The 17,290-nt window shown below is 37.6% G+C and overlaps 1 protein-coding gene across 2 annotated transcripts in view; it reads left to right on the top strand.

The window, feature by feature from the left end:
• The window catches only part of galnt1 (UDP-N-acetyl-alpha-D-galactosamine:polypeptide N-acetylgalactosaminyltransferase 1), a 50,927-nt gene that overhangs the window by 15,309 nt on the left and 18,328 nt on the right, over positions 1-17,290 (top strand). For both annotated transcript variants that reach the window (XM_041988222.1, XM_041988221.1), the window contains exons 2-4: positions 6,989-7,101; positions 16,675-16,814; positions 16,906-17,074. In XM_041988222.1, coding sequence (XP_041844156.1) covers positions 16,676-16,814; positions 16,906-17,074 — 308 coding nt within the window. In that variant the 5' untranslated portion in view covers positions 6,989-7,101; position 16,675. The remainder of the gene's footprint in view (positions 1-6,988; positions 7,102-16,674; positions 16,815-16,905; positions 17,075-17,290) is intronic.

Genomic DNA, 17,290 nt, shown 5'->3' with positions numbered 1-17,290 from the left:
AGAAAGGATAGACTGGGATGATTTGGACCCAACCTTTTGGCTACCATGCTCCAGTTTCAGCTTGGGTGCACAGCTGGTCTCAGCTGGAGGGAAGAGAAGTATGGAGGAGAACTAAAGGAAGTGATGGCAAAGAATGTGCTAAGAGTATTAGGGATGCACCAGCTGTTTGTGTTTCTATTTTAATTATGATACCTAATCTCAGGGTAACTTTAGTACATAACACTAATGATTTTCCCCCAAATTTGAAATAAATATATGTTTTCATGCCTCCACTGCCATCTTGAAATGCTCCAGATATTTTCCTCAGAAGCTGGATGTGAGAACATACAAGTCTTTAACATTCGATTTGAACCAGCCAGGCCCCCAGTAAAGGTTTTTTAGAACATCATCTGGTTAAATAGTGTGTGAGAGCAGCAGTGAACCAAATTTAGCAGCAGCTAATATAACCAAGTAAATGTGAGGGCAGATTAAATGTAAGAAAGAGGAAAATTAAGGCATTCTTTTTTTTCTGATGTACTAAGTGAAAATATGAGTGTAGGCAAAAAGGACATTGGACAGTACCATGTGCACCCACCCCCAGTTTACACACTAATGTAAATTTACTGGCTAAGATTTTTCTGAACAGCTTAGTCCACTATTGGGGTGTAACCCCTTAATTGTTATAATCTTAATCTGAGGACTTAAGACTTTTAAAAAAAGCTCTTGTAAACCAATCTAGATTGGTCTACATGAGCCAATTTCCACGGCAACTGTGTATGACTTTACAAAATTCCTGATTTTGCATTAATTCAACTCTTAGAGCTGGGTTAAAAAAGATTGATTCATTAATTTGATATTGATTCAAATGTAATAAATCTTATATCGATTGATAAAACTCAAAGATCAATATTTCTTTTTATACATTTGCTTTTCTGGTGACAACAGTGACACTACTACGTGATTCACCAATGCTCGGAGAGATCTTAGCATATACAATTAAAAGGTTGCTTTTGTTGCGTCTCTCAAAAATCAGCTTCTCTCAGAGATAATGCCAAATTCAGACTTTTCTCTTTCACCATTGGATTACATTGGTTTAAACTATTTAGCAGTTTATTCTCACATTAGCAGCTAACACCTAACCATGGGTTCCACCATGTTTAACAAATGCCAAATGCTTTAAAAATAACAGGAGGTGACATCATCACAAATGTACCCACAAATGTACCCACCGCCCTCACTGCAAGGTCAAGTTAATTTATTTTGACCTTGTTTTTCTTTACAATACCAAGTCACAACAGAAGTCATTTAAAGTCTCATTTCATCTAGAACAGGTTTACAAGTCTTTTTATTAAAAAAAAACAGAACAGTTAAATGGTCTGAAGTTGTTTATCTGATCTACATGACAGCATTTCACAGCTGTTCTGTGTTCACAGCAGAGTTCTGTCCTGATGCCACACACATAGACAATGCATGCAAACACAGGTGATTTCACTTCCTTCAGCAGACAGACAGCACGTATCAGAAAACATGACCAGCTGAAAATCAGACAAAAATATGAGAGGTTTTGTCAGGGTTGCAGCAAGGATGAGGTGAGGACCCAAGTGCAGGCTTACTAGGCAGGAGGCAGACCGGTAAGGAATCAAGGTTTTACTGAGGACGATGAACCGGGAAACACAACAGTTATGAAGACTACAATGAATTGGCAGAGAACAAATGTTGACTGAGGGGTAAATATACACAGAGGAGAACTAACAAGAAATGAGTTTGCTCAATCAAAGTTCACTAATGACAGGAAGCAGAAAGCAAAGCAGAACACACAGGGGAAACCTCCAAAATAAGACAAGGAAAACAGAACTAAACTTGACAAGACCAGACAAACCAAAACCCAAAACTCAGATCGTGCCAATTTTTTAAAAAGTTCTTCCAACTCTAGCTCCAGTGAAGAGCAGCCGTAGAATCGCTCCTCCTCCAGAGCGACCTGTCCATCGTGGGAACAGCTAAACAAGCTGAATCTTCCATTGTAGTAATGTCACAGGCTTATTTGAACTATTTTCTGTCCTGTGTTATAAATCATGGGATTTCTGGCTGTAAGCCTGGGAAAACACTGACTGGTAAATGTACACAACGACAGCAAAATGTAGATGCGTCAGATCAGATTATTAAAATTATGTGATTGTTCCCAAAAATCTGATTTTGATGGTCATGTTTTATAGAGAATGCCCATGTGAAGCTGCTGTGACCTTGTCCGGTCTTTTGGAGGAACGGGGCTACTGTTTATGTCTGCGCTTTCAGATTTCTCATTAGTAAACTATGTTAAAAACACGTCTAAAACATGCTGAAAAGAAATATCCTCACTGAGAGAGGTGAAGAGAACGGGTGAAGAGTTGTTACGATAATGAAACACAAATTAATAATTTGCAAGCGACTGAAGAGTGAATGAAGTTCAGTTTTAGGTTTAGATGTTTTTCCACCTGTTTTATTCACAGACATCGGTACTTACCTTGTGTTTAGTGTAAGTTTCTACGTGTCATGAATTTAAAAACTACTAATCATTAAATGCTCATGCAGCCATTTTACAACCAGATAGATGGAAGATATGCAAGTCTATAAACTGTCGGCTGCAACAACATCACAATGATCAATTGAACGTTAATTAAATATTTATAGTTCTGGTATTATGATTCTTAAATCAAATATATTACCTGTTCATCTGCAATATGCAGTAAAAATGCAGTAAGATGCAGTAAAAATATGAGGGAGTATATTAATTTATGACAAAACAATAAAATATACAAAAACATTTACTGGATCTAATGTAGGGCTGGGCAGTTAGTCAAAAATGAATTGAAACTGACAGAACCAATAATTGATTTAATCTTGCTCATAAGGTCTTAAATATATTTTTTAAAATATTCATTAAGTGACCATATATAATCAAACTGTGTGTGCTCCCTTATTAACATTTGTCACAAAAACATTCGGCTAGCTATGAGGGCTAAAAAAAATTAAAATAATCACTAATTAACTTTAATTGAGGTAACGTGTTCAATTAATCGTGATATTGATTTGAGGTCATATCGCTCAGCCCTAATCTGATGGATCCACTCTGAAACGTCTGGAAAGAGGAAACAGTTCTGAATGTTTTGACTGATCGTCTGACAGAACAAAACTGAGACTCAAGTTAACCAGAGAACAACCTGGTGGAGGAAAAAGATGTTCTCATCCGCACATGGGAGTTTTATCCAGATCTGTACCATTTCATTTAAAATGCAGTAACCCTTTCTTCATGAATTCTCAGGTGCACCACCTCACCTGTTCTCTCATCATCCAAGTCATCTTTACTTCAGCTCACATAAAGCTCATATAGTTCTTTATATCCAAACCACGGTCAGCCAGAAGCACATCACCTGGAAAAATTTCAGCAAAAGTCCAGTTCTCCGTGATCTCTTTATCACTGCACTACCGACAAGTAGGGCTGCAGCGATTAGTCGACGTTGTCGACAATAGTTAACAATGAAAATAGTCGACAACGAATTTAGCCGTCGACTATTATATCTGCTGAGAGTTGCACATGCGCAATAAAGTCCACCAGTGGAAAAATATGGCGGCGGACTAGGGAGCAAAACTGCAACAGAGGATGTCAAAAGTCTGGGCTAACTTTACGTTAAACTTATAAAATAAATGAAATGCATGCGAGATTTGTAAAGTGAACCTTGCGTACCATGCAAGTATGTCTGCAATGCTTGAACATTTAAAGAGGAAGCACGGCGGACTTTCATAACAACCTCATACAAGATGTCATTTATAATCATCATGAGACACATAATCTGATTGGTCGACTAGTCATTTTAATAGTCGGCAACTAATCGACTATCAGAATAGTCATTAGTTGCAGCCGTACCACCAAGATTGAAATGTAGGATGAAAATCTGCTGGTCAATTTCTTTTTGTGAGCTGATCATTAGAGCTGCTGCAGCTGATTTTACTACTTAGAGAAAAGATGAAGTAATCATCTAAAATTGTGAATAAGACAGATTTAAAAGATGAGAGCCACTAAAATGGCGAATCAATCCCACAGTTCTTTGTGTGGCGATGTTGCTGTGTGTTCTCTATAAAAAAAAAAATGTTATCTAAGAATGTCTTTAATATTCCAGAAAAACTGGCATTACATTAATATCTGTAAATGAATTGATATCAAATCGGATTTAATCAAAATGGAATCAACCAGGAAATTAGTGGCGATACCCATCCTTAGTCAGTTGTATTGAAAACCATATTCAGATTTGTAGGATTAGTTTGCACGTTGTTTAGGATGTGCTCACACAGTGTCTGACCATTGTCCTAAATCAGCTATTTTTCAATTGATAGTTGAAAGTATTTGTTTGGTCCGCACACACCTTTTCGCTTATCCTACATCAGAGAGTTCGAAGTTTGAATTTCTGACTGCTCTCTGGATACTTGTGCCAGTGCAGTGTTTACCTATGTAATGTGATGTTCACCTAACAAAACACAGTTTAGGCAGCTTCAGCCTCACTCACTTGGTCTGTATTACACATCCAGGTGTCTTATCTGTTAAGCCGAATTTATGCCTCAATGCGTGATTGACACAGAGTCTGCAGGGTAGCTATGTACCCTACACCACAGCATAAACCTTATCTTCACTGCAGCCTGGTTTGCAGCTGCCCAGGAATCTAACTACACATCTTGTCATCGCAAACTAAGAATTGTGATTATGTGCTTACATGATGTACTGCTTTGCTGAAAGATTGCAACCTTGTTGAACACAAATGCAAAATGTGACGGACTGAATCAGATTAAACAATATTCTGCTATTATTTTCTTAATATAAAAACTCTGACTGTCCATGCATAAACGCAGGTCAGCTAACACACAACCCTTTCTAACATCTTACCTCTTTTTTTGTGGGGCAGCAGCTTCGATAAATGGGATTGATGTCCAACATTAAAACCCCACATACTTGTAAAAACAGAGTTACAGTCATTCACTTGTTTTCAGATGTCATTGTTTGAGACAGTTATAGAAACCCAGCTTCCAGCAAACGCCTCGCACTGTAAATGTTAACACAAGTGTAGGTCTCTCACAGAAGCTCAACATAGGGTTAGGTGATATAATCACAATATTATTTTCTTTATTGATCAGTGAACATGATATAGTTTGATAATGATTTCACTTATACTAATAATGACCGCCAGGGGCATCATGTCTTTTGCTATGAAAAATAAAACTGATGTGGTAATCTCGTTACTTTGTTTTGAATTTCATGTGGTGTGGTGCCACAAATGATGAGGTGATGCTTTTCTGATGCTTGCACTGCAAGAAGTGGTGCACTGAGTAGCATCGGTCTACATTTTCATGCTGTCTGCGTATTCACTGGGGTTAAACAAATTAGTTGTTTCCCATTTTGGCCTTCACCAGTCAAAAACAAAAGTTTTCACATTGTACTAACCTATTCCTAATTCTTCCCGAATCCAAACCACTTCCTTATGACTGACAAAGTGGGCCTTTTTTTGTCAACTACTTGGACAGTTTGGAAAGCTAACGAGTTCAGTTTTAGTCTCGCCACTTCAACATTTGTGCTCAGTTCTCTTCCTCATTTTGTTGACAGGTCATTTTGAGATCATTTTATCGCCTAGTCTTAGTTCAGAATAAATTAATTTTGCAACATCATACTTTAATGTGACGAAAGCCATCATAGTTGTAAAATAAAGTCTGACAGTAGCAGGGATAACCTTCAGATCATTTTGTGGTTTAGAAGGTAAACTGTCAAAGAATTGATTTTATAAGAGGACTGCTTAACCCAGGTTCAAGTGGGGTTGAAGTTGATCGGTCACTGATTTAGCTTCACAAGCCCCTGAGCTAGGAAGAGAAGGTAGTAACAGACACAAATTACAAGGAAGAAATGTGGTGGATTAAAAAGAAAGCCTTTTTTTTATAATTATTTTAAATACATATAAGAAACCAGTGGTATGAGAACGGGACTTCTCACTGTATCTGTCTGGGGGCTGCTTTTCTTGCTCGTTGTGGTTGTGGTAGCATATACAGCTCATATAGCATGTAGCAGGTGGAAAGCACAAGAAGAGGAAGCGGTTTGCATGGCAGACATGATTTGCTATTTGCACTAAAGTGTTGTCTGTGGTTCAGTAGGTTTATTTTGTGACTGTCAGGGAAATCTGGTGACTAAATAAGCTGTTGCTTGTCTTGCTTTCAATTTGCAAATAAATTACATTCTACTCAAACTTTGTAAAGATTTTGGAGAAAAGAGTGAAAAGTGTGGAAGAGATGAGAAATGATGACTCACCCAGGAGGAAAGCAACAGCTTTGGTGGCCAGAATTGTTCTTAAGCTGATGTATACCTGCACTGCAGTACACCCTCCTCACAGTCACTAATGCAGGAGTGGGTGTGCTGACAAGAATAGATTTATGGAATGGCTTTTTTTGTAACACAAACTTAATACAGTCACATAATATATGCAGTGATATGAAGTCCCAGTAGACTAGGATGATGACTTGGCTTTAAAGTAGGCCAAGGGCCAGATTGAAGGACAGACATACACATAAGCCCACACCGAGTCATTTTCACTCTCATCTCATCTCTGTGGATTTTTCAAAAATAGCAGATTAATCGAGTGAAGTGAGCAGTTCTGGGAATTCGTCAGTTGTCCATCCCCATTTCCGTCTACCCAACCGTCATCTGCTTTGCATTCTTTTTATCCTGCTTCAAAGCTGGCAGAATGTCTTTAGTTGGGTTTGACCTTTGGACGGGTGGGAAAAGAGTGAGGATGATGGATTTATTACCCAATACAAAAAGTTAGAATTTGACTGAATTTATAAATGACTAGCCACTTTCCAAAGTCCAATGTTTAGACATGTTTGACTGTGATGATTCACACACCAAGAAGAGCTCATACTTTGTGATTTAGAGACTCAGATTTTATGATAATGCGGCAGATATCAACTTATTCTATGTCTATCTTTCTTCTCCTTCAAGGAGCATGTTTGAGTGACAAGCAAAGGAGGAAGTGGGATCCCTGAGGCTCCGCCCTCTCTGCTGGTGGAGCACTCTGCACTTCTGACCAGAGCCCCCCTGAACCACTTAGAAAGGTATGTGTATAAAAATCATTTAGCCATGAAGTGAGGCAACATGTTTAAACAGAGCACAGAGGTTGTGCTTCCATTGCAGCTTTTAGCCAAGGAGATTTTTCAGCTGCAGGCTTGTGTTCACATGCAGTGATGGAAGATTAGCTATAGATCGCTTTTGTTATACAGGGAGTAATACATGTTAAAGTGTGTTTTTTAGTTGAGGACATTAAATTGTTCTAGTAACTAATCATGTTCAAGAATAAAAAAAAAAAAGATGAAATATTACCATTTGAATTAAACTCCTCCATATATAATTTATAAACAAGATACACTGCATGATAGTATCAGCTAGTAGTTGTATAGATATTGGTCTCATTGTCCTTGACTAATATAAAATTAAATGAATTTTTTAACAGAGTGGCTCTAATTCTATTGTTTACTGTATGCTCAGGACTGCATGAAGCACATGTAGCACAGAATACACAACACAGCTGAGCATACAGTGTGTGGCAATGTGCTCATGTGTTTTGAGCATATTTGTTGCGTGTGGTAGGATCCTCTCTATTAGCCCCTGTCATTAATATGTGGTTTTTGAAGCCCAAGTTTCGGTAAATAGATTGGCAGTGAATGTTAATGAACCAGATAAAAATCAATATGCTGTTTGAGCACCACTGTTGAAGGCAAATTGTGAGGACGGTGCCTGCTGTTGGTTACAGTTTGTCGCATGTTTTATTCTACGGCTTGTTGATGTAGCACATGAACAGCTTGATGTTGATTTGCAACAATCTTATTATTTTGCATAATTAATGTGTGAATATACTGTGGGATTATCATCACAAGGTTGATGAGGGAGCTCATAGTCATTTTTTTAATTCAACATGCAGTTGAGTGTTCTAAGTCTACATTTTGGAGAGTGTTAATGTTGCAACATAATCAACATAAGTGTGGGCTAAACATTTGAAGGAATGGCTACAGGCTGTTTTAATTTGGTGAACAGTTGTGTGTAATGCTAGAAATTTTTAGAAAACCCAAAGGGATAATATGGTGAAGTTTATATATATATATATATATATATATATATATATATATATATATATATATATATATATATATATATATATATATATATAGATGTTTTAGGCAAGCGGTCATAGCCTGAGATTACAGCATGAGAGTGAATATGATCTTATCATTACTGACAGATGTGGTCTCGCTATCTGCCTACTGTCAACATTCAGCACCTCTCTGCCCTGTAATTTTTAACAATCTCTTACATCAGTTTTGTGTTTTGGTACTTTATTTTAAATATTTGAACTACTTTTGAGCACACGTAGACACCCTCAAGTGCCATACCACCACAGTAATTCTCCAATCCAGTTTATTTATAAAGCACATTTAAAACAAACAGCATTGTACCAGAGTGCTGTCACCTAAAAACATAAAGTAAATGATAAAATGAAGAACAAAAGATAAAAATTCATGATAAGAATATGTAAACATATTTATGCATTTGCAGATATAAACCTATATACATACATTAAAACATAAACATTACACACACGTCAACACACACACAATCTCAGGACCACCTGTCCCACAATAAAACAACAGAAAATTAAGCTATAAAAGAATTACATTTGGGTCATACTTTAAATGTTTGCAAGTGGCCCATTAACACAGTATTGCCCTGTCATTCATTATAGTGAAAAGATGGAGATTAGCAGCAGTGAAATATTGTGTTGCTGGATAACACATATTTTCAATCAGGTGCCAGGAAGACCACATTAAAAGTTTAGCTATGTTTATGTCTACCTATTGGCATGTGACCTTGGATCAAGTGTTAAGTGAACTTGTAACTGCAAATTGATTTTTATATTGCATAGACATGAATTTTAACCACTAATTATTCCCTGGTTTGGAAAACATTGTGCGCTTTTATAAATTATGCATGACTGCAAGGGTAAAAATGTCATGTTCAGGTTAAAAAGTATTGTCCATTTTAGAAACATTGCTTTAATAGACTTTGACATTAATAGCCACAAATTAACAAGGTTGCAATTTGGAGGAAAGTCTTACATGGTAAATAAAATAATACCATAATGTAATGTCCTTAACATTTTGCACCTTTTTATGTTCTGGCAAAAGTCAGCCAAGACTGTTGAAGTGGTTAGTAAGCAGGAAAACCCTGATGTGATGCCAGGCCCCTGTAAATCCTGCCTGGTTGGCAAAAGGCATTGTAGAAACAGTAGAAGAGTAGCAGCTGTAAGAGAAGTAGAGTGGAGCAGCTGTCAAACAGGCAGCACCAAACACAGAAACCTGCAGGGTCAAACAGTTCAAGCTGTAGGTGTAATGATTCAATCAGGGTGTAAGTGTGTGAGCACGTGTCAGCACTGATTAGCACACGTTATATGAGGGTGTGTTAATTGTGTCAGTTGTATTATTTGTGCCTGTCTCCAAAGCTTCCACTCAACCATTGCATGTGTGAGATGAAAAAAGAAAAAAAAAAAGCACACTGGCATCAGACAAACTAAGAGGAATGAAGTAGTGGTTCATGCGGCTTCCTCTCTATTGTTATTCATTTACTTATCATGGATGCACTGTGTTCCTGTGAGTATGTCTGGTTTTCTGGTGTGGACAGGCAGCTGCGCTTTCTCCAGCCATTATAGGAACACCAGCTGTGACAGTAATGTGTATTGATTTTGGCCAAAAATGCCCCAGTGATTGGAGATTGAAGTGTGTAATTCCACTTTGCTCCTGAGCCAAGTTTTGCATTGGTAATCAATTTCAGCTGTGACTTTTGCGCTGCCGTTGGCAGTTCTCTCTGTTTTACTCTTTACCTTTTTTTTTTTACACTAAGCCCCCCAAAATGGTATTGATAAATGCAGCAAAAGAATAGTGCTGCATTGATTGTTTTGGCCATTAGTGTTTTTTTACATATATATATACCTAAGCTATGTTTGTCTCTCTTGCACTTTTAAAATAATTAATGTGATTAAAATTAGTTGGTCTTTTTTCATCACTGTGCAGAGGAATGTCACGTTTACAGATTTTCTTGGTACTATTGTGGTCCAAGAAACAATCCCTATTTTATAATTATCACAATTACTCTGCGTTAATTAATTTCCCAACACTATAAATGTGTAAAATCACATGAACAGGTCTTTAAGTTTTAATTAAGGCTGTTAAACTGAATGTGTTAATGAAAATATATTAATCGGTGGGATTAACACATTTTCTTTTTCTTTTGCATTAACTTGTATTATATTAAAAATTCAAATTTGGCCATTTTTTGAGCATGGAGGTGCCTTCTTACGGTGGTAAACTGAATCCAACAAAAACCACTTTATAGTCCTTATTCGTGGAGATTCTGGCAGTTTTCCGGCCTTACACATTTAAAGGATGCTGCAGGATGATCCATATCAAATTACTTTGTTTTCGTTCCGAGCGTAAGTTGAGCTGATGTGCTGTTATGATTCAGACATGATCTTTTATGAAAAGTGAAGATATTGAAGAATATTTCTGATTCATTATTAATTAAATAATCGTTACAGCCCTAAGTGGGAATTATTCTGTTATTGCAGGTTTTACAAACTCTAGTCTTTCAGGAAAACGTTCCTTTTGTGCAGGTAAAGTGACATGATTTAACTGATACCTCTTTAATAACAAACACTCCGGTGTGGGGCACTGATTAGACTCAAAGTTTATTAAAAGAAATAATAATAATAATAATTTAAGAGTTACAAGTGTACTGCAGAAGTCAGAATTGGTGTGCCAGCATCCAAATGTGTAAGTTCAGGGGATCAACAGCAACAGGGGTGTACATCAGGTTTGATTACGACACAATATTAAATCAGTTAAGTGGTTCATGATCAAATGTTTGCCAATATCACAAATTCTGACATAATCCAATTTTAATTACATCAGATTTGATTAAGGATCCAGTGACTGATAAAAGATGACTCAAAAAGAGCAACTAAAATATTTGACATTCAAATTCATGAATATTCAATTAGACATTTAAATGAAAAACAACCTGTTAAAAATAGAAGACTGGGCCACATTTGGTGTATTAAGCTTTAAAATTTTACATAGTTTAAAAGAAAATAAAATAGATTTTTATTTGTGTACATTGAAGCAGGATATAGTTTAAACTTTCCTCCTATTAAGGGTCTTCAGGAAAATATCTTTATAATATGATTTTTATCATACTTACATACCTCACTTATATTAATCTGCATTTTCCTCATGAAGTTAAAATAGATATTTGTGGTTGTTAAACAAAGCAAACGTAAAGAAATCCACAAGTTCTTTCCAAAACTTGTCCTTCAAATGATCACTGTTCAATATTTTTAGTTTGTTTTTATAGAGTAAAAACTTCTGTTTGGTTTGATCACTGACTTGATGTATTGGGGTAGATTGTATTGTTACACCACTATTCAACAGTGATATAGCAAACATGAAGTCATCTCCTATTATGTTATTTTTTTTATCTTTTATCATAACATTATCCGTCTCTTTCACTGTCACATGAACGTACGGATCATGTGTTACCATCCCACATCCTGCCACAGTCTTCGTCTTGTTTTACTTCCTCTGTGGAATCATATCGTGTTTTGCAATCAAGGTTATGATCTGAAATAAATGACCTCAGCCGTTTTGCCACATTCGGGTGTGTATCTAAGCCACACCGCAGAGATGGAGCTTCAGGCCACCTTGTTCCATTTCACTCCCCGTATATTAGGCCGTGCCTTGTTCTGCTCCAATTCAAAGACACTACGACTGCTCAGAAAATCAACACTCCCCTCTGTGTTGTCTTGGAAACCATTGAGCTTATCAAGTTCGTATGACCCAAGGACATCTTGCAAACTGGAATTGCACCACTGCTGGTTTTCTTGTTAAAGATGCTTCAGAAAGAATTAGACTAAAATAAAAGGCATTTGGTTTTGTTAAATAAATAAATAAAAACCAATGTTCTAGTTAGAATAAACACATAAACGATGCCAGCTGTTTTTTATATGACTTTGCAGCACAAACATGCAAATCCTCTTCTTTCATGTGCAACCATACAAATACTTTCTCCCTCCCTTCCTCCTAATTTTCTTTGATACATATAAACATAAAATCCCCAGAAGGGAGGCTCCACAGTCTCGGTCATAAATTGTGAAGAAAGTGAAACTCTGGATCCTCTTGCTGAGTTTTTTCAAGTGGTTATGAGAAACAGTGGTTGCGCAATCTCTAAAGAGGGATTAAGCCTTTAGAGAGGATGAGAGGAGGGGAAGATGAAGAAAGACACAGAGAAGGATGTGAAGGAGGAAATTGTGTTCTTGTAGGGAAGTAGTGATGGCAACCGCTCTTGAAAGACAACTTCACTAAGAAAGGAATAGGGGAGTGGGGGTGGGTTGGCTGGGAAAGGACGTGCAGGATGCTCAGCATAGAGATAGAAAAAAAGATGGAGGGACCGTGATGTGTTGACGGATTAGGAAGTGTGGTGATGGAGGGATGTGGAATTATATGTCTGTTTAATGTCAGATGGAGCCTGGCTGTTAAAAAGAGACTTCAAAGAAATGTAAACTTAACTGAGACGCACTCACACACATGCAAATCACACACACAGAAGCAGAGCCTGAGGCTGGCGTGAGTACAGAGGAGACCTTAGGTGTCCTCTGCCATGCCTGATTAGAAAAACAGTGAGTTAAGAGGCATTGCTCAGAGACAGCAATGGGAACTAGAATGTGTACATGCTTTTATTCAGTGTACATACATATAAATCATCTCTGCTACTGCTTGAAACACTGATGTTTACTACTTCTACAATCTCTATAAACTAATAGCATCCAAGGAAACCAGTTGACATCTTTCAGAAAGCATTTTGACATGAATATGTGAACAGAAATATGTTTGTGTATCTCTGAGATGGAATGCTTCCATTTTGGCATCTGTCTAAGACCAGTTTTGGGTGTTTGGCAAGACATACAGGCAAGCTTCTGCTGTGTTGTCAGCATGGTGTGGTGTTATTGCAGAGAGGTCAAGTGAGGCGCGTACAATCCAGCAGTGGTCAAAGTAACAGATAGGAAAAAGATTAGAGAGCAAGGGCAGACTGAATTTCAAGCGTCCCACTGCTCCTGGAATTTCAAGAATTTTGATAGGATCAGACCAGTTAGTTTAGCAATCTGATTCTCAGGATGTCCATGAAGAACAGGGAATTTTCCAAATTGTTATTTTATAGGAATATACTGTTTTCTCACAACAGTTCTAATTGTTATGTAAAGCAAAACCAGACTGTCTTTGTATATCAACAAAGTCTGAGAACCCTCCATTATTGGGTGTTCTACTGTTGAAAACAGAAAAACACAGAAGATGAATAGCAGCGAAAAAACGGCAAAGGAGGGAGATATGAAGACATTTCCTATCATATCATACAGCACTGCAATTTGTCATAGCACTAAGCTGTCACTTCATCCCCTCTGCATGGATTACACTGCACACTTCTGTGTGTGTGTGTGTGTGTGTGTGTGTGTGTGTGTGTGTGTGTGTGTGTGTGTGTGTATACTTGAACTACAGTCAGTGGTGTGAACGTGCAGCACTGCTCAGCAACTAAAACTATTTTAACAGAAGCACTTTTTGTGTTTCTGTTTTTTGGACAGTTTTTCTGTATTTTCAACAGATTTTAAAACTAGTAAGTGGTCCACATTTATTTACAGTCTCTTAAACTTTGTTTAGGTTTAAAATGATGTATTTTCATGCTAAATGGGCTGACATTTCAGTTTTTTTGATACTCCCTAATAGGGCTGCACGATTAATCGTTAAAAAATCTCGATCTCGATCCACACATACACGTGATCTCATTTCTAACAACAACGATTCTGAAGCATTTTTAATCACTGCTGCGTCACAAATAAACGTTTCGATTTTTTCCCCGAATTTTTTAAAGCGCCCTCAAACGCAGCACTACCGCTGCCTCCCCACCCCCTAACCAATGGTAAAGCGTTATTACTTCAGTGGAGCAAGCCCACCTGCAGTTAGCTGGGTTTTCAAAAAAGCGAGCGAGACGAGAGTAAAGCAAAGCGGAGTTCAGTCTGCAGCTGGGGGTTGAATGGATGACGAAGAGATACCAGGAGGTAGCGGCGACATTCACCCGCCCGCCCGAACCGAGCTAGTACCTGTGTATTCCTGCTACAAGCTCACCTTCTGAACGGCTGTTCAGTACAGGGGGAAACATTGTGACATGTCACCGCTCATCACTGAAGCCCCAACATGTTGACAGACTTGTATTTTTGGCCAAGAATCTTTAAGCCAATTCTGAAGTTATATTTTCATGGCCATGCATACGCTTTACGTTCTTAGAAATCTAACTGTTTAATTTATATATGATAAGGGGAATATGTTATCAGCCTCTCTCTTTTTTTTTACCTTTTGTGGAAATAGTCTTTCTTCCAAATGATAGAACTACAACTATGCATCTGCCAAAGAAATGCTCCAACAAAGCTCTCATGCAAACACAAGCTTTTTTTGAACATTTTTTTCAATAGATTGTTTTGTTTAAGTTTATTTGTGCAATAAATATTATGTGGATAAAAAAATCCTGACAGAATCGTGATCTCAATTTTAAGCAAAAAAATCGTGATTCACATTTTTCCCAGAATCGTGCAGCCCTACTCCCTAATAAGGAGCTGCAGAGGTGATGGTCTAGGAAAGATAAATACAAACAGGCCAGTTTTGGGTTATCAGAGATAAACTGTTGTACTTTTAGATGTTAGTTCACCACCAGATTTGAAGAAAAAAATCTTATTTAATCTTAGTGCTGATGTGGGAATTTTTAATCTGATATAACATGCTTCTTTTTCATTCACTTCGTCAAAAACGTGTTGTAATTCTGCTGATTTGTATACATTGTATTTCTAAATTTATCTATTTATTTTCATTCTTGAGGTTTTAAAAATCAGAGTGGTACTGCATAATTATTAGTGGATGCGCTGTACTAGTTTATCTTGTGATAAAATCTTGCAAGTTAGAAAATTGCTGAGAATTGCTTGGCATGTCCCCAAACAAGTCCATTTCTCTGTCTGAGAACATCATTTTTCTATTTAAGAACTTAAAATATTGTATTTTTTTCTACCTTGCAGTGACATTTACTGTAGAATTGATCCATAAAATCATAAAATTATTTAAGAGCTCTTTTAGTATTTTGGTAGGATTAGTGTGATAAAAAGTGTAAAATAAAAAATGAATAGCTTCTACAACAGAAGGGTGAGCCATGACACAACCTCATGAGGTGCGAGCCTAAGGTTAAACCACAGCTCTTAAGATTCCCTGACGTAAAAAGCTTTAGAAAATTTAAAGATAAATCTCAAAAAAGCCGCATATGAAGATGGCCCCAGAGTCCTTTAAAATTAAAATTCTTTTTGTTGAAGAAAATCCTCCAAACAGAAGTAAAAAAAAATTATGTGTCATCTTTAATGTATGGCCTTTTGCAATTTTGATCATGCAGTACAAAGATGGATCAGCTTCATTTTGACCAGTTGAGAAAAAAAAATCAAAGGTCAAACTATGCTGTAAGGGCAAATACTATGCAACTCACAGGGATGGAAATCTGAGAAAAGACCAACCTGGACAGAATTATTCTCCTTGGTTTTCTGCTGCGCACATCTCACTGTGTTACCAGAATCCTGTCAATTTAGAAATGCTGCTCTGCAGTTCTTCATCCTCCAAGCTGCCTAAGCAAAGCTTAACCAAACTAAACTAAGCTAGATATGCACAAACACAGTTTTTTTTCTCCCAGGAGTATGAGAGAAATAACTGGCCAAATTAATTTTCTCTCCTCTGCATGTGCTGCTGCAACCTGAGGGATCATTGAGGCAGAGAATCAGCCAAAGAGAGGCAAGATGGTGCTGGAGGAGAGAAGGAAAAGGGAGCAGTGGAATTTTAATGTGGCTGTCTTGTCTTTCACTGACCGCCAAAGAAAAGCAATTACCACCGCAGCTCCTCTTTCTGCTCTGTGTGTGTGTGTGTGTGTGTGTTTTGTGTGTGTGTGCCTACCTTTGAGTCTGGCTACACTGAACACACAGGGGTTTTGTATATAAAATGTACAAAGGAAATATTAATTTGTATTCTGCTGAGGATGATGATACAGTCATTTCTGTTATGTCATTTTGTTTAAAACGTCTTAGCGAGACACCTTTTCTGGCTCATTTGTCCATTTTAACTTTGCATAAAGTGTTGATTAAACCTGACGACTGCAGATGGCAACCAGCTAGAAAGCTATCATCTGGTGCAGTGGATCTCTACTCAGTCTGATATCTACTTACTTCTTTTTCAAAATATTAGACAGAAATCCAACTTTACACTGTGATCATTTTCAGGATTTCTGTGCTTGGAGGCAACTATTTTGAGAAGCTCAGATAAATAATCAACATAAGAGCCAGAGGTTGGAGTGAGATGCAGTGCTGTGGAAAGCATAATATGAGAGAAGTGGAGAGTTATGGCTTTTGAAGACACTGTAATTGTTTCTGATCTTAACAGCTCACTCTTATCCCTCACTTCAGCAAGAGCTCAATATTTCTTTCCTCCTCTCTCTTTCTTTTATTACATTTTTAGGATGCGGAGGTTCGCCTACTGTAAGGTGGTTTTAGCCACTTCTCTGGTCTGGGTGATGTTGGACATGTTCATTCTGCTCTACTTCAGCGAGTGCAACAAGTGTGATGACAAGAAGGAACGAGGACTGCCTGGGAAATATGGTGGGAGTTTATTACTATGTATTCACGTTTCATCTAGCATGTCATCCAACATCTTTCCTGGAAAAGAAACAGTTGTGTGCCTGCCTCATAGACGCCCTGTCCAGACCGCGGGATGGGCCTGGTGAAGCTGGGAAGCCAGTGGTGATCCCTAAAGAGAACCAGGAGAAGATGAAGGAGATGTTTAAGATCAACCAGTTCAACCTCATGGCTTCAGATATGATTGCTCTCAATCGCTCACTCCCTGATGTCCGTCTGGAAGGGTGAGCTGCCTCTAAGAAACTAATCATCCGTCTTGTCACTTTCTCTGACTGAACTCATTACATTGTCCCTGAAATAACTGTCAGGTGGTATCTACTGTTAGGACAGTACATTGGGGGGTTTATTAAAAAACCAAAAACTGAGTGTCAAGCCTGAAAGCTGCACCATCAGTCACACAAGAAACCTACTTATCAGCAAAGTTCATCCATGAATTATAA

Source organism: Melanotaenia boesemani, chromosome 6 (genome assembly GCF_017639745.1).
Source record: "Melanotaenia boesemani isolate fMelBoe1 chromosome 6, fMelBoe1.pri, whole genome shotgun sequence".
NCBI classification, from domain to species: Eukaryota; Metazoa; Chordata; class Actinopteri; order Atheriniformes; family Melanotaeniidae; genus Melanotaenia; species Melanotaenia boesemani.
The sequence above is the reverse complement of the archived record's forward strand: the minus strand, read 5'-3'. Positions and strand labels throughout refer to the sequence as shown.